General features: G+C 36.0%; 1 protein-coding gene across 1 annotated transcript in view; it reads left to right on the top strand.

Moving 5' to 3' along the window:
• The window catches only part of IPO11 (importin 11), a 197,492-nt gene that overhangs the window by 31,431 nt on the left and 142,362 nt on the right, over positions 1 to 23,699 (top strand). The window contains exons 4-7 of the mRNA XM_007486378.3: positions 49 to 121; positions 967 to 1,170; positions 15,242 to 15,374; positions 18,029 to 18,087. Of these exons, the coding sequence (XP_007486440.1) occupies positions 49 to 121; positions 967 to 1,170; positions 15,242 to 15,374; positions 18,029 to 18,087 (469 nt within the window). The remainder of the gene's footprint in view (positions 1 to 48; positions 122 to 966; positions 1,171 to 15,241; positions 15,375 to 18,028; positions 18,088 to 23,699) is intronic.

The following is a 23,699-nucleotide window of genomic DNA, read 5'->3' as shown; positions in this document are numbered from 1 at the left end:
AGTATTATTGAATAAGAATAAATACATCTCTCTCTCTTTTTTTAACAGTGCTCTTTCAGAGGAAGAAAAAGCCACATTGCGGGCAGGACTCATTACTAATTTCAATGAGCCAGTAAATCAGGTTAGTCAAGAAATGGTTGCTGATAAATCATTATTTTATAAGGAAATAATTGATTTTTTTGTCATTTAAAGCAGAATCTAAAAGAAATAGCTGCTCTTGAAAAGAGAAATTTAAAGTATATATAACAACATCAGGTTACATTGAGTTTTTGTCATGAAAATACAGTTTAAAGATTGTGATTCATTTTGGTTTATTTAAAAAATATCAAGTCATATTGCCTACTAATGACCTAATCTCACGAAATATTTTTTGAAGGGTTCAGTTCATGCTTCATGGTTAACGTTAACCTTTTTTTTTTTTTAAGGAATGCCTCAGTGAGCAATTAAATACCTTTAAGTCATATATTTTACTTCATAAGCATATAGTTTTATTTTAATGATTTGACAATTTGGAAATAAATTCTGAACATCATTCAGCCATGTTAATTCTTATTGCGTATCTTTACTAAGTCCCATCTCAGTGTAGAGCTTTTTTTCTTGCCTGTGAGTCCTGTTCTTGGTACAAAAGTCAGCGTATCATGTCTTAAATGACGTTATAGAATTACTTTAAAAAGAATTTATTCTCAATGCTAAAAAATAAAAAAGAACATTTCCAAATCTCAAAGTAACATAGCATTACTGCTGCCTAGTATTTAATGTCCTCTAAATGAAATTCATAAGTGATAAACAATACTTTAGTGAAAGCATATCTCATTTTTTTGACTGCATAGCCAACAGCAAAGGTATTATTGGAAATTAAAGAACATTATTGGAATAAAGATAATATTATTTCTCTGTTCTTAATAAAAATTCAATTTTTAATATCTAATTGACTATATTCATTTTTTCTGGTAATTTTTAAAATAGATTGCAACTCAGATTGCAGTGCTGATTGCAAAAGTTGCTAGATTGGATTGTCCCAGACAATGGCCAGAACTGATTCCCACTCTTATAGAATCTGTGAAAGTCCAAGATGATCTTCGTCAGCACAGAGCATTGCTTACATTCTATCATGTCACTAAGACTCTGGCGTCCAAAAGGCTGGCTGCTGACCGGAAGCTCTTTTATGATGTAAGTGAATAACATTTCTAGATATAAAAATTTTTTCTTTACTTTTAAAAAGCTCTCTAGATAACATTTTATCACATTGACTATAAAATTTTGTATCATAGGTTAAGATTGCTTTAGTAATCTGATGGTAGATCATCTAATTTTCTGTAGCATCTCTCTAAGACCCTGTTAAGGGGGAAGACCAAGGAAACCAAGTTTTTTGAGCCTCAGAAACATTGTTTGAAAGAATAGCTATCTCCATTTCTTTTTTTCCCCCTGTTATTTTCAGCATAAGATTATTCATATCCAGTATTTAAGTTATATTGCTCTTTGTTCCTGTAATAAGTGATCTACTAACTATTTTGGGGGAAAATAAGAAATGTTAAATTGTCAAATCTTAGTTCTGAAACATGATTGTCCTTTTGCATTTTTTTGAAACAGTATAACTAGCTTGTTAAATGTCCTGTACTTGTATTTATAAAACAAATACTTTAGAATTATCTGGTATTTAAGATGGAACAGAACATTCTACTAACTAAATTCCCTTAAATGTTAGTTTTCTTGAAATGTAATAATCTTAAAATTAAAAATTTAAAAGGGGAATTAGCAGAGGAAGACATACATTTTTGTACATGGTCAGCATCAAAAATTTGTTTAATTGATTCTTTATGTTTGCTTTAAGGATTTTGTTTTTCTTTTCTTCTGTGGTGGTGGGATGGGGCAAGATTGAGATATGATAGCCAAAAAAAGAAAGGAAAAAGAAGTGAAAGAAAAGACATTTATTGAAACATTTACAAGTGAATAGAAGTGTATAAAAGACTAGAAAGAATCACAAGTAGGATGCTCTGAATTCATTATATTTTGAAGAAGAAAAGCAAACTATATGTAATAGATATTCATTTTTTCACAATCATTCTTTTGGGGGCATACTATTTATAAAGAAATGCTTGTTTTAGTTGGTGTTTCATAATAAGGACAAGTTAATAAAAAAGCAAATTAGCTATCATCAGTAATTAAATAATTTATTAATTGTTTCCTATGTCTCTGTATGTTCCAAGGAGCTGACTTTCTATTTTTGGTCTATTACTGCATTAAGTTGATAGAGGTATGTAATGCTGTCATAGGTTAATATTTTTAAAAACAATGATAGTTGATGGATAGTATTCTACACAATTATCACATTTGATCCTCAAGATTTTTGTGAAGTATGTCGATACTATAGTTATTAGTATACCATTTTGTTGAGGGGGAAATTAGACTGAGAAACTAAGGAAATTACCCATTTTCACAGCCCAGTTAGTGTCACTGTTAGGTTTTGAACTAAGGCCTCTTAGTTCCTTTGGGTCCAAGGCTCTTTTGTTTACTATTACATTGACTCTCCTAAGATATGAGAATATTAACAAAACTTTCTTAACTTTATGATTGTCATTCTATTAATGTATATTTCTCATTCTTTGGAAAGCAGAAGAGCTATTGAGAGTGCTGTTAGGGTCAGTATTTGTTATATTACTAAAAACTACTGTTTATATGTTAGAGAACAAAAGGCAAGGGAGCCTCACTTGTATTCCTAACTTTGCCTCTAATTACATATCTAGCTGATGGCCTGGTTTCTGTATCTTCTTCTTTTTTTTTTTAACCTTAGTGTAGGATTTGGTACCTCCTATTTATTATTAGATATTACATATAATGTTTATATCTAAGGTATCAAGCAAGCAAATAAATAAGTTTAGTGTACAAATTCACCATTTTTCCAAGTAATAATTAATACTTAAAATTTTGTTGTTCTACCAACATAAATCTTTAAATAGAAACATAAGATTCAAGAACTAATAGGAACCTTAGAAAATATCTTGTCTTGACTATTCATTTTTGTAGATGAGAAAACTTATAGAGAATAATATATGACTTGTTCAAAACCACATAGCCAATTAATAGCAGAGATTTACCTAGAGTTTTAGACCTGTAACAACTGGTTTAGTATTTTTTGGACTGTTGCTTCTCTAGAATATTGCTTCTCTAATAATAACCAACATTCATATAAAGCTTTAAGGTGTTAAAGTACTTTATAAATATGGTAAATCTGTCTTCATCCATGATGAGGTAATAATAGTTTCAAAGGATATGTATTCATATGGCCTATCCTTTATCCTATTAAGGCATGTCTTAACTTAGATAAATATTGTGGTAGGGAATGGAATAGTGAGGTTGCACTTCCATTGTCACCCATATATCTGTTACCCTAAAATCCTTTATCTCTCTTAATACACAAGTCAAAGGTGGGTAAATGGTCATCCCATATATCTGAAAGTTATCTTGGAGAATATATTAAATTCAATCGAGATTTGAGAATCTATGGAATTCTCAAAGACTAACAATAGCAGTTATGATCAGGTAGATGAGTTCCACCTGTCACACGTGATGTGGCATATAACAAAAACAAGAGGGGCAAATGGCTTATTTGACAATCTTTGAAGTTGTGGCAAAATCTCATTCATAGGGACTAGAATTGTTGCCTGTGGTAAAATAGAGCTCCTATGGAGCTGGTGACAGACCCAGCATCCAGAAGGTCCAATGGCCTTGCCTTGGTGTCTAGTATGTCCTATTTGGATATGGATAGGCATCAGGAGAAGGGATAAAAAACAAAAAATGCAATATGGTATGTGCGCTCCCCCACCCCCACCCCATATTGATAATACTTGGGGCCACCCAAACTCTTTTAATGGAATTCAGAATTTCCTGAATACTAAAGTGGCCAGAAGCTTTTGGAAAGTAGAGTTTTCCTTCTGAAGAATACCTAAACCCCATTAATCTTCTGTGCTTTAAATCTCTGTTTCTACTTTTCCACTTCTGGTTCATTATAAGACAGAGAGAAATCTGATTCATAATTAAATGTCACAGTCAAAATTCACTCAGGTATTTCTAAGGCTACAAGCTTAGCTGCATTGTCTGTCTACTGATCTCCCCTAAAGACAGGACCAGTCCCTCCTATCACAGCCTAGTTAGTGTCACTATTAGGTTTTGAGTATTAGGAATGGTGAGAACAATGAACAGTAGCCAGGGAGCAGGTACCTGAAGAGCAGATAGGAATTCTTTAATGATTTCTGTATTTGTAATGACCTTGCCAGCAGAAGTTAGAAAATATCTCTGAATCTAAAACATCTCAACAGTCATCAATTCAGCACTCGGAGTGTGAAAATTTGAAGGTAATGAAGCTATCTAGATAGTATCATGATTTGAAACTACTGTAGCTGCATTCTCTCATAAAAGAAGAACTGTCAGTGTAGAGAACTAAATCATAGTTTTCTAAAGGGGAGAGAGATCATAGTCTGGAATTCCTAGAGTAGGGGCAGACAGAATGACCTATTTTAATTTTATGAGAGATGGCAGGTGCTGGAAATCTAACTGGGGGGTGGGGGGGTTCAGGGAATGAATTTTTAGTCAGAGCTATAAGGGGCTCAGCAATTTTCCTATAATGGGGAGTCCTTTGTATATAGAACTCTATGACCCACAAGGTTGCTCTCAGTTGCCTCTTAGAAGAGACTTCTAAGAGAAGAAGTTGCTGAGTAACTTCAATGTGTTTAAGAGAAATAGAATGGGCTTCATTAACTAAATTAAAAACGAAATATTTCACTTTTGGAAGGGACCACTACACCTTTGACCCAGAGACTGCAAAAGTTAAAATTAAATCTCAATAATAATATTATATTTTAAGAGATTTATTAATGATCATTAGAAATCAAGAAATAAAGAAGATACAAAATAAAGACCACGTGCCCATGGCTGGTTAGCCATTTTTTAGTCAACCCCATTCACCACCATCAATGCTGATTGTACATCAGAGAGAGGGAGCCTCCAAAGCCCATGCCCTTAATCCTTTATCCTCTTTCTACATGGAGTACGTAATGACAGGAAGTCAGTGGGCTCTTGGGATATGTAGTTCTTTTTTTTAGGGTAATGGATTTTCAATCATAAATTTCCCCCTGAGACCCACAGAAGACTAGTCTCTCCAGTGGGTCTTGTGTAAGGGGTAAATTTAGGGGTTTTGACTAATATATTATACTAATGGTCGCAAGGTATTTAATTCAATCCCAATAAAAATACTCAAGTCAGTGTGGGAATTTTATGGTGGTTTAATTAATATAGAGGGAAGGAATTAAGAAGAAGAGAGAGGGAAAGGGGTATAAGATATCTCTGGCTTAGCCTAAGCCAAGGGGAGTTCAGAGAACTCAGGCACGAGGCCTCCTCAGAAGATAAAAACTAGCCCGGCTTCTTAAGTGGATAGTGTTTTTGGAAAGGTAAAGGAAAGAAAAAGGAATCAGCCTAAACTCTGAGAGAGCTCAGGGAAGACGCCTCACCTGACCCACACTACTGAGTTTTTCCTAGTCACCTCACCAAGGACGCCCACTGCCAAACCTGAACAAGAGCTGCAGGCACGCTAAGACACCAAAACACCTCCCAGCACAAAGAGCCAGGGCCAACGTCTCCACGAAAGACCCAGAGAGAGACTCAGAGCTCAACGCCTCCGCGGCCAAAGAGCGGAGAGAGCAAGATTCACGAAATATATAGACTCTTTTATTTTATATCACTTCCTGCGTCTCACATGTACCAATGGTACATTAAGCTTGACTTAGGACAGGCCAGGGGGTCTGTCAGTTGTTTCTTATTTGTCACTTGCTAACACATGTCCTGTCATAGGCCACACCTTCTCAACATTTAATCCTTAAGTAGGGGTGTTTACATTCCTGTTTGTTAGGATTTTAAAAAACTAATCAGGCTGTAGAAAATCTAAAATTCACACTTGTAAACATACGAAATTTGAAATTGCAGTTATTTGAGGATAAGAGGAAAAGAGAACAAAACCAATAATTGCTAGGTGCATTGACAAAAAACCAGTTAGGCGGCAGTGCCCTTTTGGCATAGGAGTATACATTCAAATTGAATGTTCAGTCAACCGTCAGTTCAATCAACCACACCCAAAGTTCATTCTGGATCTTCTTGATGTAGCTTTTGGTCTATAGAGGCATCTTCATGATGCCTTCTAAGATGAGTTCTTTTTCTGGATTTGGAGAGGTCTCATGCTTCTTAACCTAAAATTACTCTCAAAAAGAATTTAAAATTTTCAATTTAAAATAATAATAATACATTCCCCCCTGAAGAGGGTGTTGAAAAACACAGGGATCACTTAGGTATTCACGGGTGAGTTATGAGGTATATGAATCAATTGGCAAGAGAAATAAAAAATATTAAAAAATTCAAATAAAAAATAAATTCTGGATGAAATATAGATTATCACAGTCTTATGTGTAACAATACTAAGTAAAGGAAAAATAAATCCATAATGGGTCCTTGAATCAAGGCCCTTGAATCAAGGCCCAATTAAAATGATTTAAGCAATTATGCATTTACCCAATCAGTAGCTAGGACTATAGAAAGTTTGCCACACCATGAAAAGACAGAAAGGGGACTAGATTATAGGAGCCAGGTAGGAGCCAAATTTGAGATACTTGTTAGAATGTGGGACAAAGAAAACCTGCCTTTAACACATGTTAAACAGCCACAACCTTGAACCCCAAACAATTTCAAATCCTCTTGTCTTGGCTCAAAATTTTCATGAATCCCATTGGGATTGGTTGGTCTCTTTGACCTTGTGCTCAATAGTTGCTATGCAGTTTAGCTTTGTACTTCTTTGGCACTGTGAAATGACTCTTTTTGTATTCTCTTGTCCTGGAATCAGACAATCATTAAGCAAAGTCCCATAATTCTTTTTTTTAAACAATCAGTGCCATCATTTTTATAGTCTAAAGTGTTTTGGGTATGCATTGACATTATAGCAAATATATTATAAACTTATATTACTGCAAAATCAAGAAAGTTAAAGAAAATCTCAATGCTGGTTGTAAGGGGTAAATTTTGGGTTGAGACTGAATGTAAAAATTATTGGTCGCCAAGGATTTAATTTTTTAAATCCTAAATGAAACACTCAAGTCAGAATGGAACATTATGGTGATTCAACTACAATACTCTGGAGGGAAGAATTAAGAAAGAGAGGGGGTGGGGAGAGAGAGGTAATTTAAACTGCTCTGACTCAGGGTGAGCCAGGAATGAGTTCAAAGCCTTGGCCAAGGGCAGTCTTCCCCTGAGAGCCAAGCGAATAGGGAGTCAGTCCTATCACTCACCACGTGACCATCTCAAGGAAGCTGTCTGAGGGAGCTCCTCCAGGCCCGAGTTCCAGGATCGAACTGGCACCCAGCCCTCTCCATAGGAAGTGAAGAGAACTCCAAAGGCAGTTCTCTACATCACTTCCTGTGTCTCACATGTGCCAGTGGTGTCTCAATCTTGGCTTAGGACAGCCCAGGGGACAGTCAGTTGTTTCTGATTTGTCATTTGCTAGCACATGCCAGTGTAGTGTGGGTGTGTACATTCCTGGGTGCTAGACTAAGCAAGATGGGGAAAATCTCAAAACCACAATCCCCCTGATGATGATTGGGGGACTAGTCTCCCCAGTTGATCACTAAACATAAGTGTCCTAAACCCCAAAAATGTCTAACGGCAGGTGTATACAACATTTTACTTTCTAAGAGGAAAACTAAAATAGTTAGAGATAAGGGGGAAATAGAAGAGAGAGAGAGACAGCAAAACCAATGTTTTGCTGGGAGCATTGACAAAAACCAATTAGGGGGCAGTCCCCTTTTGGCATAAGAGTGTACATTCAAAATAAATGTTCAGTCAACTTTCAGTTCAATCAACCGCACCCCATGGTTCATTTTGGATCTTCCTGTAATGTAAGGGTTTTGGTATCTTTCTGCAAACAGTTCATTCTCTGGTTTTTAATAGTTAGCAAGCTTCTTCCCTGAAGATCTTTCTCGAACAAAAAAATTTAAATCTTGGATTTTATGAAAATATAATCCTCACTGAAGAAGGTGTTGAGAAACACCCAGTTCAGTTCAGGATGCAAGGTTTAGTTATGAGGCATGTGAGTCAATTATCAAAAGAATAAACAAAAAAAACCCAAAAATAAGACAAAAGCAAAAAAATAATGGAAGAAAAATAAAAAAAAATTTTAAAGGAAGAATTCAAAATCAGTATCAAAATATCAAAAATCTGTATACAAAATTTTGAGTAAGCAAGAATAAATTTCTAACAGACCCTTGTATTAGGGTCCAATTAAAGTAGTTTCTAATCACTCAAGTCTGTAGGACAGAATGCAGTAATATTTCACTTACCCATTTGCAGCCAAGGCTTCAGGAAGTTGCCATACTAGTGGTAGTCTCTCGGTGACCAAGAATGACAATTGTCTTTGTGCATTATCATCTATTGATGTACCCTCATGTGGCTTTGAAGTCCAAAGACTGAGGCACAAAGTTTGTGGCACATGGGGCATGGGACGCCAGTTCTTACGGGGAAAAATTTTTTGGTTTCGACCACTTAAAGGGATGACACGCCAGCCGCGGTGTGCTGACTGTGTGTTTGTAGGGCAGGCAATGTTTGGGACACCTTTTCTAGTCCTCTCCCTTAATTAGGGTGAGCAGTGCTGTCCTAGAGAGGGCTGCTCAGTCGCCCAGGATGCTGCCGAAAGTCCCTGCTGCCCTACAGGGCCGAGCGACCACTGGTCCGTGGGCCGCCTATGTGCAGGATTGTGACTACAACTGCCAGTGGTCACCTCCAACTGTTGCGTCGCCACTCCCCCATCGCCGCAGGTCTTGAAGAGGGTGGATGGGGTTAGGATAGATGAGTGTGCACAAAGATACTTGTGCGTGAAGGAGATTTAAGTGGAAAAGTCGATGCACAGAGACAGTCCCACTCTCTCGGCGTTGGAAGCCTGGGTCCAAGTGTCATGAAAAATTGTTACGCCTGGAGACTTCCTCAGCTGCATTGGATGGCTGTGTTGTCTTTTGTGCTCCAACACGCCCATAGCACTCCACAGTGCTTTGCTGCGTCGCCATCTCAGCCATTGAACCTTCTTATTGGTTTCTTCTGCCTGTTCTGCCGAAGCAGTCTTCACATGCTGGGTGAGCAAAGCCCTGGTTCACCGGGTTGACAACCCAATGGCTACCCTCACAAGGTTTAGCCAGCCTGTCGAAGCCGTTGCCCGGGGTGTGGCTGCTGCCGCATGCTAGCAGCTATTGGGAGCCACAAGTGAGAGCTGGGTGTCAGGTGGGGGTCAGAGGCTGGAGAGTTGCCCTAGGAGGGCATGACAAGCCCTCTATACCAGAGATACCAGAGATACTACCCCTCCCTGAACACCCCATATACCCCCTTTTTTTTTTTAAACCCTTACCTTCAGTCTTGGAGTCAATACTGTGTATTGGCTCCAAGGCAGAAGAGTGGTAAGGGCTAGGCAATGGGGGTCAAGTGACTTGCCCAAGGTCACACAGCTGGGAAGTGTCTTAGGACAGATTTGAACTTAGGACCTCCCATCTCTAGGCCTGACTCTCAATCCACTGAGCTACCCAGATGCCCCCTAGTTGCCATACTATAGGAAAGAAAAAAGGACCAGATTTTTATTTTGATAGGGAAATGGCATTCCCTGGTCTGATTTTACCTTCATTCTCAGGGATAGAGGGAGCCAGGATGATAGCCAAACTTTGGTACTTGTCTGTAAGTATTTTCACAAAGAGTATGTATACAAGGAAGGCATACGTTTTAACGTATGTCAAGCGTTGCAACCTCGAGTCTCACACTAGGTTCAAGTCCTTTGTATTGGCTTAGAAGTGCATCAATTCTATCTGGATTGGTTTCTGTTTTTTGACCAGTGTGCTCTTTTTGGCACTATTCAGGTTAAGTCTGTGCTCCTTTTTGATCCTGTTTCCTAGAATCAGAAACAACCATTAATCACAGTCCCGTAACAATTACCAATAAATGGCAGGTTCCCGAGTCTAAAGCTGTTTGGGTATGCATTAATATTATAGCAAGTATATATATTTTAAACTTATATTATTGTAGAATAAAAAAGCAATATTGATTGTATATACCTTAAGTACATAGAAATGAGAAAAGGGAAAAATCAAGCATTTTAATCAAAATAAAAGCAATAATAAAAATAAGGAGAAAAAGAGAAAAAACCAGGAAGTCAATGTGTTAAAAACAGCTTCCACTTGTTATTAGATTATTATCTCCAATGCATGTATAGGATACAGTCGATCAGTTTCAATAGAAGATGTTCTCTTTACATGTGAGCAATGAATCCAAGAGTCCTTCTCTCCAATTTTTATAGATGTTGGAGTAGTTAACAATATTTGGAATGACCATTCCCAGGAAGGCTGAGTTGCTCCAGTACACTGAAACTTCTTTATATAAACCTTGTCTCCTGGGTTCAGATCATTAAATAAAAAGTCTAGTAGTCTGGCTTTTAGTACAGCTCCAGATTCATGTAGTTCATACAGTTTGTGCTGTAATTCCTGTATATAGGAAGCAATAGTAGTATCTTCCCCTAATAGTGATGTATATGCCAGGGAGGAAAGGCTTAGGTGGATGTCCAAAAAGCATCTCAAATTGTGAGATGTGTAGGTCTCCCCTGGGCCTGCTTCTAAGATAAAATAATGCCAGAGAGAGAATTTTAGGCCATTTTAAATGTGTCTCAGTGCATAATTTGCCAATCATACTTTTGAGTTCTCTGTTCATTCTTTGAATTTTGCCTGAGCTCTGGGGATGATATGGAACATGGAATTTGGGAGTTATCCCCAAGCAAGAATATATATGATTTAGATCAAAATCAGTAAAATGACTTCCTCTATCTGAATCAATAAGTGCTGGCAGGCCAAAGTGAGGAATAATCTCTTTTAAAAGCACCTTAGCAATAAAAGCCACTGTGGCTCGGGCTGTAGGAAATGCTTCTGGCCATCTGGTCAGTTTGTCTACTATGACTAGACAAAATTTATATTGTCCAGCCATTGGCATTGTTATGAAATCTATCCGCAGGTGCTCGAAAGGTGTGTAAGCCAGAGGACGCCCACCAAAGGCTTTGCCACGAAAGGTGTGTTGGTTATATGCTTGACAGGTAGAGCAGGCTGAACACACTTTAGATGCTATGGCAGTTATACCAGGGAGTATCCATACTCTCTTAACAGAGTTCACAATGCCCTGGGTACCAATGTGACAATTTTTATGAACAGATTGGCAAATTTGGTGATAGAAACTTCTAGGGAGCAGGGGTTTTCCTTCAGATGACACCCATACTCCATTAATCTTTTTTTGCTTTGAATTTTTGTTTCCATTTTCCCACTTCCTTTTCATTATAGGAAAGTGATAAATTTAAATCATCAGTGGTTGTTAATGTTAAAATTAATTCAGACCTTTCTATGGCTGCTAGCTTTGCAGCAGTATCTGCCTGGTCATTTCCCCTAGAGACAGGGTCAGTGCCACCTCTATGGGCAGAGCAATGAACTACAGCTAGGGCTTGATGCAGTTTGAGAGCAGAAAGAACTTCATTAATAATTTCTGCATTAGCTATGGATTTTCCAGCTGAGGTCAAACATCCTCTCTGGAGCCATAGCATCCCAACTGAGTGACAAATGCCAAAAGCATATCTAGAGTCCGTATAAATTGTTGCCTTTGAGGTCCATAGAGTCCCAATCAGGACAACTAGTTTTAAAGTAGTCTTTTACCACTGAACAACAATTCTTAATGAATTGCCTGCGTATTTGTCTAATGTCCCTTTCTCTGGACATATCAAGGTCCATATATGTATTTCCCAAGTCAGTAAGTCTGTCCATAAACTGGGAGAAGGACTAATCAATTTCTTGTCGGGTTTTTTCAAATTTTGACCATTTTTCAGGTCTATTAGAGCAAACTCTCATGGCTGTCAATAATGATTCTCTTGCTTGGTTTAGTTTTGTGTGATCTAGTTCAACATTGGGGTTCCAGTGTGGATTTTCAGTTTGCCAATGGTGTGCTCCTTTACCTCACTTCTGATTAGCCAGAGAGATGACATTTTTCTCTCTTTTTGTCAGAAATTCTTCTAACAAATTTTCAACATCTATCCAAGTGGGGTCAAAAGTTTTGAATATGTTCTCCAATTTTTTCATAATTAATATTGGTTCTTCCTCAAATGATGGAAGATCTTCCTTGAATTTATTTAAATCTTCAGGATTAAAAGGTGTATCGTGTCTTATAGATATCAAGTCCCCATTTTTATTAAAAGTAGGTACTTCCCTTAACAACAGAAATAAACTTCTATCTGAATCATCTAGTGTTCCTGTTTCTAGGCTTCTTGCTCTGTTTTCAATGGGGTAGATAAGAGAAGAGGAAGGGGTGGGATGGTTAAAAGTATGGGGGTTAAAATAGTGTGGGCAGGGTAGGTAGCATGGATGGGTGGGGTAGCTAGGCCAAGGGGGTTGGGGGTGGAAGCATGACAGGCAGGGGTAGGAGCTAGGACTGAGGGGGCAGGGTAGGAGGCATGGATAGGGGGAGGGACATGGGCTGAGGGGGTAGGGTAGGAAGCATGGGTGGGGGGGCATGGGCTGAGGGGGCAGCATAGGATGCATGGGTAGGGGGAGGGACATGGGCTTAGAAGGCATGGGTAGGGGAAGGAGCTAAGGCTGAGGGGGTAGGGCAGGAGACATGGGCAGGGGGAGGAATGGGTTGGGTATGGGACGGGTGGTTAATAGCCCCTGCATGAATCCACAGCATGGGTGAGATAGTGAGACCCAGTGTCCTTTAAAAAAACAACTGAAGACTTGCATTGTAATTTTTACACCTTTTTCCTTCAATTCCTAAATATCAAATCCTGTACTCAAATATGTAATATACAAAACTATTTTACAAAAATCCTACTTAAGACTTAGATCCATAACAATAATGTGAAAGGAAGTATCCCTAATAAAAACATTTTGAAAAGCACATCAAATTCAACTTATTTTGTTTTATTAAAAATAAAAATACCATTACCTTCTGTCTTAGAATCAATTCTGTGCATTATTCCCAAGGCAGAAGAACAGGAAAGGTTAGGCAGTGGGGATTAAATGATTTGTCCCAGGGTCACATGGCTAGGACATATCTGAGGCCAGATTTGAACTCCGAATGTCCTGTTCCTTTGCCTGACTATTGATCCACTGGAGCCATCTCATGGCCCCCAACAAATCAAATTAATATAATAATATCTTCTACACATACTATATGCAAATGATAAAACAGTATCTTAAATGGAAAAAAGATCTAGAAAATCCCATACTACATAACAATTTTTGTTTAAACAATTCTCTGTGAACTTATCAGTAAAGTTGTTTTGATTTCTGATTTAGATTTTTAGATTTCCTTTAAATGAAACTTCTTAAAATTCAAGTCTCCCATTAGAGAATCCTCCACATTTTTTTTGTAAGCAGTTTACTTTGAAATCAAATGAAATTCACTTTATCTTTTACTTTTAACAACTAAAGGACTAAATAAAACTCATCTTTTTCTTATGAATATGCCAAGCTAGCTGAACAAAAGATTTCCAAGCTGACCTCCTATATTTTGATATCTGCCATAGTAAAATTACAATATAGAAGAATTCTTTGAGAGAAATGAATGGTGGATTTTTACAAAAAAACTTTTACTTTTATACAGATATCATTTTAAAATAATTTTTTCCAAGTTCCACATGGAATTATCTGTCTTATGAGAATTTGAATGCAAGGTTTTCCTTCTTGGCTCTAGTCTGTGGCATTAAAAATGGCTTCACCTTGGGCCCCACACAAAACAAACCAAATGCCTCTTCTCTAGAGGGAGCAGATTTTCAAGTACTTGAATGCAATGATCATGTCTTATCTGAAGTTTCTTCATGGTTTTGCACATAATTCCTAAATTTTCCCACTATAGAATAATTGCTCATCCTATTTTCCACATAAAGATTTGGAACTGTGAGGGACCCTAGAGATCATTTAGTCTAAACCTTTCATTTTCAGAAACTAAAGCTGAAAGAATGGAATTGTCTAAGATTTTTTTGACAGCATAGGAAATGGATTCACACTAAAAAAAAAATGACTTCACTTAATCATAGACACAAGTAGATTTTGAAATTCACAGAACTTCTTAGATTTTCTAGAACACATATGTTTTTTGCTTGGAAACTTTTTTTTCACATTTCAAATTATAATTTTGGGTTTAGATTTATTTTGTGGATTATTCAAAGAAGTACCTTAATTCTTTGCTGATTCATATGACAAGTACCATTGTATACTTTTAACTAGAATTTGGATTTTGAAGGCTTATTTTTGTAATTTGGATACTTGCATATTTGTATTTTTCTTATAAGTATGTATCTTTGGACTTAAAGCAAATTACTTTTCTGGGAAAGGTATTGTAAATGGAAACTAATTTTGCAATAGAAATAATGTTACATTAAGGGTTTATTGTTTCTCATCAAGAAAGAGATTCTATATTTTTATAAAAATGTTCACAAATTTGATATTTCATGAGCAATTAAAGCTACTAAAATGTAGAACTTCATGTATATGTATATAAAAATATGTTAAACAGGGTCAGTGATCAAAAATATAATGTTAACTGAGACTCTTAGGACACAAGCTTAAAATGAAGTATTTCATGAGGGTCATGTAGGACTCCAGGAGAGTTAACTGATTTAGCAGTTGAATAGTTATCTGGGAGCAGAGCTGTGTTGCAGGATCAGGGAGGGAATGATGAAGAAGGGCTACAAGTAGTAGTAGGGAAGTAGTTGAAGAGATAGATGTCCAAAATAAGGGACACGTCATACTCTGGGAACCAGAATCCTGGGAGATAAACTTTGTTGGGTAATGAGTTTGTTTGAAACCTAATGTAGAGAAGAGAGCTTTCACATCTATTTGAACATGTTAGGAAACTGATTATCCCAGTAGTGTACTTTGTGCTAGAGAGACCTTAAGTTAAACTATGTATATAATTCGCAGGGCACTGGAATTATAAGAGTCTTAATTATAGTAGATTATAGTGTTATATTGTCCAATTATAGGAACTTTTATTTCATGAACGATACGTGAACATTGCTCATGTAGTCTTCAAAAGCATTTTCTCTGGTTTTTGGAATTAAAGAAACCATTATGCTTATCTCTATCAATCTATGGCTTAATGAAATTTCTAATGAATTGTAAGTAAACATATTGTTGTTTCTTTGCAGTTAGCCTCTGGAATTTATAGTTTTGCCTGTTCTCTGTGGAATCATCATACAGACACATTCCTGCAACATATTTCTACTGGGGATGAAGCTGCTATTTTAAATTCATTAGAAAGAACTCTACTGTCATTGAAAGGTAAAATTATACATAGCTTGTATATCTCATTTATTTAAAAATAGAACAGCCTTAAGATGTAACTACCAAATGTAATGGAGGGACCAGGTAAAGATGTAGTAGGTAATATATGTGAATGTCTAAAAGTTAATTTAAAATAAAGGAGAAACCAGTTAAGAACAAGGTTAGGAAGAAATAGGAAGAATAAAACTGTAAAAAGGTTTATGTTAACAGAAAGCACTAAAGACCTTGCATATAGGAAAGCACATCCATAACCAAGAGAAAGACTGATAAGACTCATAAAGGTAGATGAGCATAAGAAACCAAGCTGATTTCTAGGGCTTTTTGTTATTTTGAGTGATTAAAGTGTAATTTTTCTTTCAAAGATTCTTGTTTCATTTCCTTTATCTCCTTTATCTTTTCTATCTACCTTTTTCCACTTGTAGTCCAGGACATACAGTGTATTCAAGTGTATGGATGAAGCTTTTTTTTTCTTTTTATTTTTAAGTCAGTGTTTTTTGTTTCCATACTGTTACTTTCTGAAAGCTTCTGGACTATTTTCCCTCTCTTTCTCCTCATTCATTTTATTCCTCACCTAACCCCAGGTCTATGTTTTCATTCTTTTAAAATATAATTCTCCGAAAAAGTAAGACCTTCCTCATTCAGGACTCCAGGTCTAGTTCCTTTGGCCTTCAAACATTGTTGGCTATGGATTAAGCTTGGTAGTTTCTTCTCTTCTGCCTCAATGAGTTCCTTACTGGCCTTTCTCCAGGTCATGTACTCTTGGCCTTATATTCAGGGTCATAAAATGAATGTCCTACTTTCTGTTAATTTATATATATTTCCACTTTTATTCTTCCTATTTTTTCCTATCTTTGTTCTTATCAGGCTCTTTTTCTTAGTTCTTTTATTTTCATTTATATTTTAGACATTTACATTTATTAGCTACTACATCTTATTCTGAGAAGCTCCTCAATTTCTTCCTTTAACATATTGGTTAGTCCTGTGTACTTATCTGTCTGTCTCTGTCCATATGTCCATCTATCTATCTATCCATCCATCCATCTACCTACCTCCTGTGATTATATTATTTGAAAATATTTAAAATGACATATTTACGTTTTTCATACTTGATCTGGGGTTATATTTTGATTTATAGTGGTTAGGGGTAAAAGGGAATATTTTACTCAAAATAAATTACTTGTTTAAGTAAGACATGTTCCTTAGCCTTTTTTTTTTCCTTTTAGTCAGAAATGGAGATTGAGAAAATCACTTGTTTGTGGAGCAAGTGAGAGTAGCAGTGTTTTGATTTTGAAGTTGTCAATTGAGGGCTGCTCTCCTTTCATTATGCTCTGGAGTTGGTTCTAGGAGCTCAACTGTAATTGGTAATGTCCCTATTGAGATATTTTAGCTGGCTTGGAAGGTGCTTTCTTAAGTTTTAGAATTTTTAGTGATATTCTTATTTTATTGACAGTATTAACATCCTACGTACTATACTTTTGTAGATTTTATACATGTGTGTTATATATTTATGGATACAAAAATGAATATCTTTGGTTTAATTTCTAAAAATGAACATTTAAAATGTTAAGTTAATTACTCTATAGATATTTAGTGATTGAATACTTTTAAATATGTTTCTCTTTGCCTTGTTCTAAGCCACTCTCACATATTTCTGCATATTAATGGTATTATGGTGTCTAAAAAATGAATATAATACCTTTTTTATTGGTAATGTGACCAACCAATGGTCATTTTAATGAATTTAAGAATTAGACGTTTAAAGTGTATTGCAGTAAGTTCTTCTTAATGGGGAAAATAAGATTTTCTTCATCCTCTTTTTATTCTCCTTTGAGCTTCCTAGCCTCAATCAAAATTTAATTAGAAGGTGTCCATTTTGATTTAATGAGTGTAGTCTGTTATTTCCTGTGAAAATTTATCTCTGTTTTTACCTTTTGAAAATCAAGAAATTATTCATCATGGCTTTCTCATGTAACTGAATATAATCATACAGATCTGTACTTCATTCATTGACTCCCTCTTATCTGCTATATTTTGTTATATTTGGCAATTGACTTACTACAGATCTATTCTAAGTAAACAGTGTAACAAAGTGTTGTCCTCAATATAAATTACTTGAAATTTCAGTCTGGATTATTGCACATACTTTCATTTTCTTTGGGCTTTTTCCTTGTTGTAAATGGATAATTTTGTCATTATAAAAACATTTTTACAGAATTTGGTGAATTTTGTGCCCAGGGGTGATTTTACATTGTATGTTATCTTCAGTAATTTGACCCCCTAAATATTCTTATTCTCTGAAGTATTTATGGAATGGAAACAAACCTAGTTATTTGTTTTTAGTGAAGATAATGTATTTTATTAAAAAAACAAAATGACATTTTGAACAAGTCTTTTTTAAAACGAAATATAGTGTAAATGGATTGAAACTGGCATGATGTAAGATCTAGGCTATCTTCCTGGCTTTGTTATTAAAGAAATGTGACCCTTTGCAAATCACTTAATCTTTTTCTGCCTGAATTTCCTCATGTTTCACACAGTGAGATTTAAGTATGTGATTCCTAGGATCTCATAGGCTTTTATCATTGTAAATATGCAATCATAGTTATTTATTACAAATTAAAGAATTAATCAGTTTTGGTTGTACTTTTCAGTGCTTCGTAAACTAACGGTTCATGGATTTGTGGAACCTCATAAGAATATGGAGGTGATGGTAAGTGACATCAGTGGATTATTTTCTGACTTTTGAGAAATGTTTGAATTTATTTATTTTTAGTTTGATTTTATGATCTTTAATTCTATCAATATTTTGTTTAAAAATTATACCAAATGAGGCATTTATATCTTTATCATTTCCTGTACACGTTTCAATGCAATTGCTGTGGTTTGTATCATGGGGGTGGAGGGGCGTATTTTCTATGTAATAAATGCTGTTCAGAACAGAAGAAACAGGCTCGTTATACCATTTCTCATGATTGGTTGTTACCACAGAAGTTGTTACTGTGGCAGTTCTTTGAATTTGTTTGCTATTGTAACATTACCAGATATATCTTTAATGTTTCTTCTGTCTGACAGTTTAAAAATGTTATTTGAAGAAAAAACATTATAAAAGTCATGCATGTCTAAGTGGGATTATTTGTTCAAACACAGTTTTTTCTTGAAGTTTTTTTAAGAACCGATTAAAATTGGCCTAAAATTAAAGAGCAGCTTTACCATCTGTATCCTTTTCTTGGTTATGTGTCTGTACAAAATTAAATTAGCAAAATGGGAAATTTCTTTTTCTACTTTTGCCAGGACGACTACGTTAAATCATTATATAGCAACGGTTTATTTGTTCAGTGGTCATAACCAAAGTGACTTCCATCTCCATTTCTGTGAATCTGGACAGTAAGCAAAAAAGCTCATAAGGAACATAATATAATAAAATTTAATACACTTTTTCCTATGGGATAGTTATTCCACTTTATTTTTTTGCCTGAGAAGTTCTTTATTCCTGGTTTTGTGTTAAAGTGAATGTCATTTAACAAGCTTTATTTTGGTTTTTAGTATTGGCATTCTTTCATTCTTCCTGAGTTCTTGAGTTGGCTATGTAGAGGATACATCTCTATGGATGTGGAATTTGCTATTCCTAAACATACTGAGAATTCAGGGGCTCAAAGTGTTGGTGGAGGAAGACCTACCAACTGCTAAAAAAATTCCTATAGACTGAGGAAATTAAGTGAAAGTGCATGTGTCAGAGTGACTTGTAAGTGCACTTCTATATGACACCACTGAACAGCATAGAATCATAAAATGGGAGAGATGGAAGAGATCTTAGTTACTCTTTAGCCTAACTCTTACACTGAAGGAATTCCCGGATAACATTTGGTCTACGCACAATTAGTTGTCAGTTTTCTGCTTAAGGACCTCCTAGGAGAGGGCCTGCACAACTTACTGATGTAGTCCATGCCACTCTTATTCAGGGGAGTATTCTTGGGATTTGTGCTTGGTCCTTAGAGGCATAGATAGTATAGGATGATTTGCAAGTAACCTAAAGCTACATGACAGCATCAGGATACAAAAGAAATTTGACAGATTGGAGTAGGAATTTTTAAGATTAAAAATTAGTTTCTTTGCTAAAAGTATTATATTTTATGAGGTTTATTAAAGATTAAGAAATAAATAAAATACAAAAATAGAAAGCACGTGCCTAGGAGGGCCGGCCGAAAGGCCCATTCAATTTCACTTACTACATCTTGAGAGATGTGTGTATTTAGAAGTGGAAGCAGGGAGAGAGAGCCTCAAGTAGACGGAGAGCCCCTTTAAATATAATTTGTGATCTTGCACTCAGGTGAAATTCTGGGGAATTTCCAAGGGGAAATTCCAGGGACTTCTGGGGATTGATGTCTGGGGTTTCAAATCTCTGTTTTGACATTTTGCCGTTTGATCCTATTGGGAAGATTTTCCCCAAAAGGATCATGAAAACATAATCAACTTAAAGATTACAATAATTTGAGGATAAGAGGAAAAAAGAACAAAACCAATAATTGCTAGACGCATTGACAAAAAACCAGTTAGGGGGCAGTCCCCTTTGGCATGAAAGTATAGATACAAATAAATGTTCAATCAATCACACCCAATGTTCATTCTTGATCTCGTGCAGCTTGTGGTCTGGAGGCATCTTCATGGTGTCTTCTCCAAACAGTTCAGTTTCTAGATTCAGAGAGGTACCATGTTTCTTTACCTAAAATTCTTCTCAAAAAGAATTTAAACTTTCCAATTTAAAATAATATTTTTTACATTTCCCTGTGAAGATGGTGACTGAAAAACACAAGAATCATTTAGGGATGCATGGCTGAGTTATGAGGTATATGAATCAATTGGTAAGAGAAATTAAAAAGACATCAAAAAAATCCAAATAAAAAAGATAATTTCTGGATGAAAATGTAGACTATCAAAGTCTTATGTGTAAAAATTCCAAGTAAAGGAAAAGTAAATCTATAACAGGTCCTTGAATCAGTGCCCAATTAAAATGATCTAAGCAAGTAAGCATTTACCCAATCAGTAGCCAGGACTACAGAAAGTTGCCGCACTAAAAAAGACAGAAAAGGGACTAGATTATAGAAGCCAAGTAGGAGCCAAGTTTGGGATACTCATCTGTAAGTATTTTCAGAGAGAGTGTGGATTCAAGGAAGGCCTAAGTCTTAACGTAGGGAGAGAGAGCCTAAAGTAGGTGGGGAGCCCCTTTAAATAATAATTTGTGATCTCTCACTCAGGTGAGATTCTGGGGAAGTTCCAAGGACTTCTTAGGATTGAAGTCCGGGGTTCAAATCTCCATTTTTACAATTTCAGAGTCTTAATTTTAAAAGAAAAAGTTGATAATAATTTTGATTTCTGTTGTAATCCAATGCATTTAAAAATGTGATTCCAAGAAGGAGGGGGTCCTTAGGGTTTCCCACAATTACAGAGGGGTCTGTAACATAAAAAAGATAAAGATCATTTAGAATATTGGGTTAAATCTAAAAAGATTAAATTCAATAGAGGTAAATGTAAAGTCATACACTTTGATATGATATAAAAAACTAGTGTCACAATTATAAGATGAGGGATGCATAAATAAATAGCAGCTGGTCAGAAAAAAAGGTCTTGAGGTTTTAGTGAACTCCTAAGTCAGAAGTGAGATACCAGTCAGAAAAATAATGCAACTTTGGGTTTCATCAAGAAGGGCGTGTCTTCTAGGAATAGGGAACTGCTAGATGCCCTGAATTCTACCATTTTCAGTGAGGAGTTACGGGGCATACTGGTGGTGATGTGAGGTGCTTTCCAACTTCCTTTTAAGTGATATCTGGCAGAGAGACTGTCTTCTATCCATAGCACTTCGCCTGGTGGCTGCACATAGTGCTTAATAAATGCCCTAAATGCCTTTCTGTGTAATTATTTTTCTTGATAGCACTATAGTGTTATATGCTAATTCATATTTTACCATTAGCCATACATGTAGTTTAGTTTATATCATTTAATTTGCAGAGAAAGTTATTCAAAAGCTACCAGTGTCCATATACTTACCTTTCTAGCCCTTGTCCTAGAGCTCTGCTTCCTAATAAATGGGAAATCTCTATAACTCACACCATCTATACCCTTCCACATCATTCCATTCTGCCCACAGTGTCTATTTCTTTTCATATCCCCCTCCTACATATTATAAAGTGTTGAAATTAACACTACCATTCCTGTCAAAGACATGTCAGTGCATTTTGCCATGTGTTTCTACCATCTCTGACGTTTCAGTCCAAAACACATCTACCTTACCACCACTGCTATCTCTACCTCTTGTGAATTTTCTTCTTTCATAATATAAATTCTTTGAAAGAAGGAGGGAGATGTCTTTTTTCTTTCTTTTTTTTTGGTATTTGTGTCTTGGCACATTTAGCTTTGAAAAAATGCTTTTTCATTTGTTCAGAAGATAAATTATTATCTTTTTTATGGCATATGAGTTCTGGTTATTTATTTATTTTTTGGATTCTGAACAAACACCATGTAAAATGAGCATTTCCATATACCGAATAGGAGTTGAGGATTGTATGTGAATCTTAGTTATGTACAGCTTGTTTTTCTTTTTATGTATATAGTAAATTCAACATGTTATTTTCAAAGGGGACCCGTTTGTGTTTCTTACTGACTATTCTGTGTATTAAAAAAAAAAAGCCTTCAGTGAACATCTCCCCACTCCCCACTTTTACCTCCCCCTTGCTAACTCCTTTCTTACTCTGCCCCCTGCATTTCTCCCCATTGAAAGAAAGAAAATTTAAAATTCTCATATATGTCCCGTCAAGCAGAATGAGTTCAGTACGTTTGGCAATGTCTAAAAAGTTTCAATCTAAACTTTTTTCTCTTTGAGGAGTATATTTCATGTTTTCATCACTTGGAATCATGATTTGATTAGAGCTATTAAGTCTTTCAAAGTTGTTTTTCTTTGCAATACTATTATTGCAGAAATTATTATTTTTCAGGTTGTGCTTACTTCACTTTACTAATACAATTTCTTTTGTGATTTCTTATGGCATGAGAAAGTATTCTAATATATTCACATGCCTTTATTTGTTTTTTTTTCAGTGTTCCTTTATTTTTTATTTTATTTTATTTTTAAAAAATTAATTTATTTAGTCAATTTATAACATTATTCCTTGGTTACAAGAATCACATTATTTCCCTCCCTTCCCTCCCCCCACCCTTCCGGTTTCTCTCATAGTGATTTTGGGCATATTTTTCACATGGTAAATTAAAGGTCTTAAATCTTTTGAAATTTTTTTTTTATCCTTTGACCACACATCTGCTGGACCTTTTAGACACTGAGTGTCCAAACTGCAACCTACATGCCACATGTGAGTTGCCCCCTTACCCTGAGGTGGGAAGAAAAAAGCACTCCCAATAACCTTCTGGGCAGGGAGGCAGGTGATGTGAGAAATGTCCTCAGATGTGGTTGAGATGAGGAGGGGAGCAGCTCCCTCTGTCACCTGTGCCATAGGTTTGCTAACACAGTACTAGGGGATAACTTTTGGTGATTTATTTCACTCAGTTCTCTAATATTTTCAGTACTAGACTGTTATTTATGATTTTTGATGTGGTCCCCCCCCCCTCTTTTTTTTGAGTATCTACTGTTTTATTTATTTTATATTTTTTCCATTTTAGACTTTATTTTATTTGGTCAATTTAAAACATTATTCATTGAATACAAAGATCATTTTCTTTTCCTCCCTCCTCTCCCACCACCCCTTCCATAGCTGACGCGCGATTCCACTGGGTATCATATTTGTCCTTGATCCGAACTGATTTCCATGTTGTTGGTATTTGTGCTAAGATGTTCATTTAGAATCTATATCCCCAATCATATCCCCTTGGCCCATATAGTCAAGTAGTTGCCTTTCTTCGGTGTTTTTGTTCCCACCATTTGTCCTCTGCTTGTTGATACTGTTTTTTCTCATAGATCCCTGCAGGTTGTTCATGGACATTGCATTGACAGGAATGGGGAAGTCCATTACAGTGTATCAGTCTCTGTGTACAACGTTTTCCTGGTTCTGCTCCTTTCGCTCTACATCACTTCCTGGAGGTTGTTCCAGTCCCCATGGAATTCCTCCATTTTATTATTCCTTTGAGCACAATAGTATTCCATCAGTTATCAGCAATATATATACCACAATTTGTTCAGCCATTCCCCAATTGAAGGGCACCCCCTCATTTCACAGTTTTTTGCCACCACAAAGAGTGCAGCTATGAATATTCTTGTACATGTCTTTTTCCTTATCTTTTTGGGGTACAAACCCAGAAGTGCTATGGCTGAGTCGAAAG

Source organism: Monodelphis domestica, chromosome 3, assembly GCF_027887165.1.
Source record: "Monodelphis domestica isolate mMonDom1 chromosome 3, mMonDom1.pri, whole genome shotgun sequence".
Taxonomy (NCBI): domain Eukaryota; kingdom Metazoa; phylum Chordata; class Mammalia; order Didelphimorphia; family Didelphidae; genus Monodelphis; species Monodelphis domestica.
Note: the sequence above shows the minus strand (reverse complement) of the source record. Positions and strands in the feature narration are given on the sequence as shown.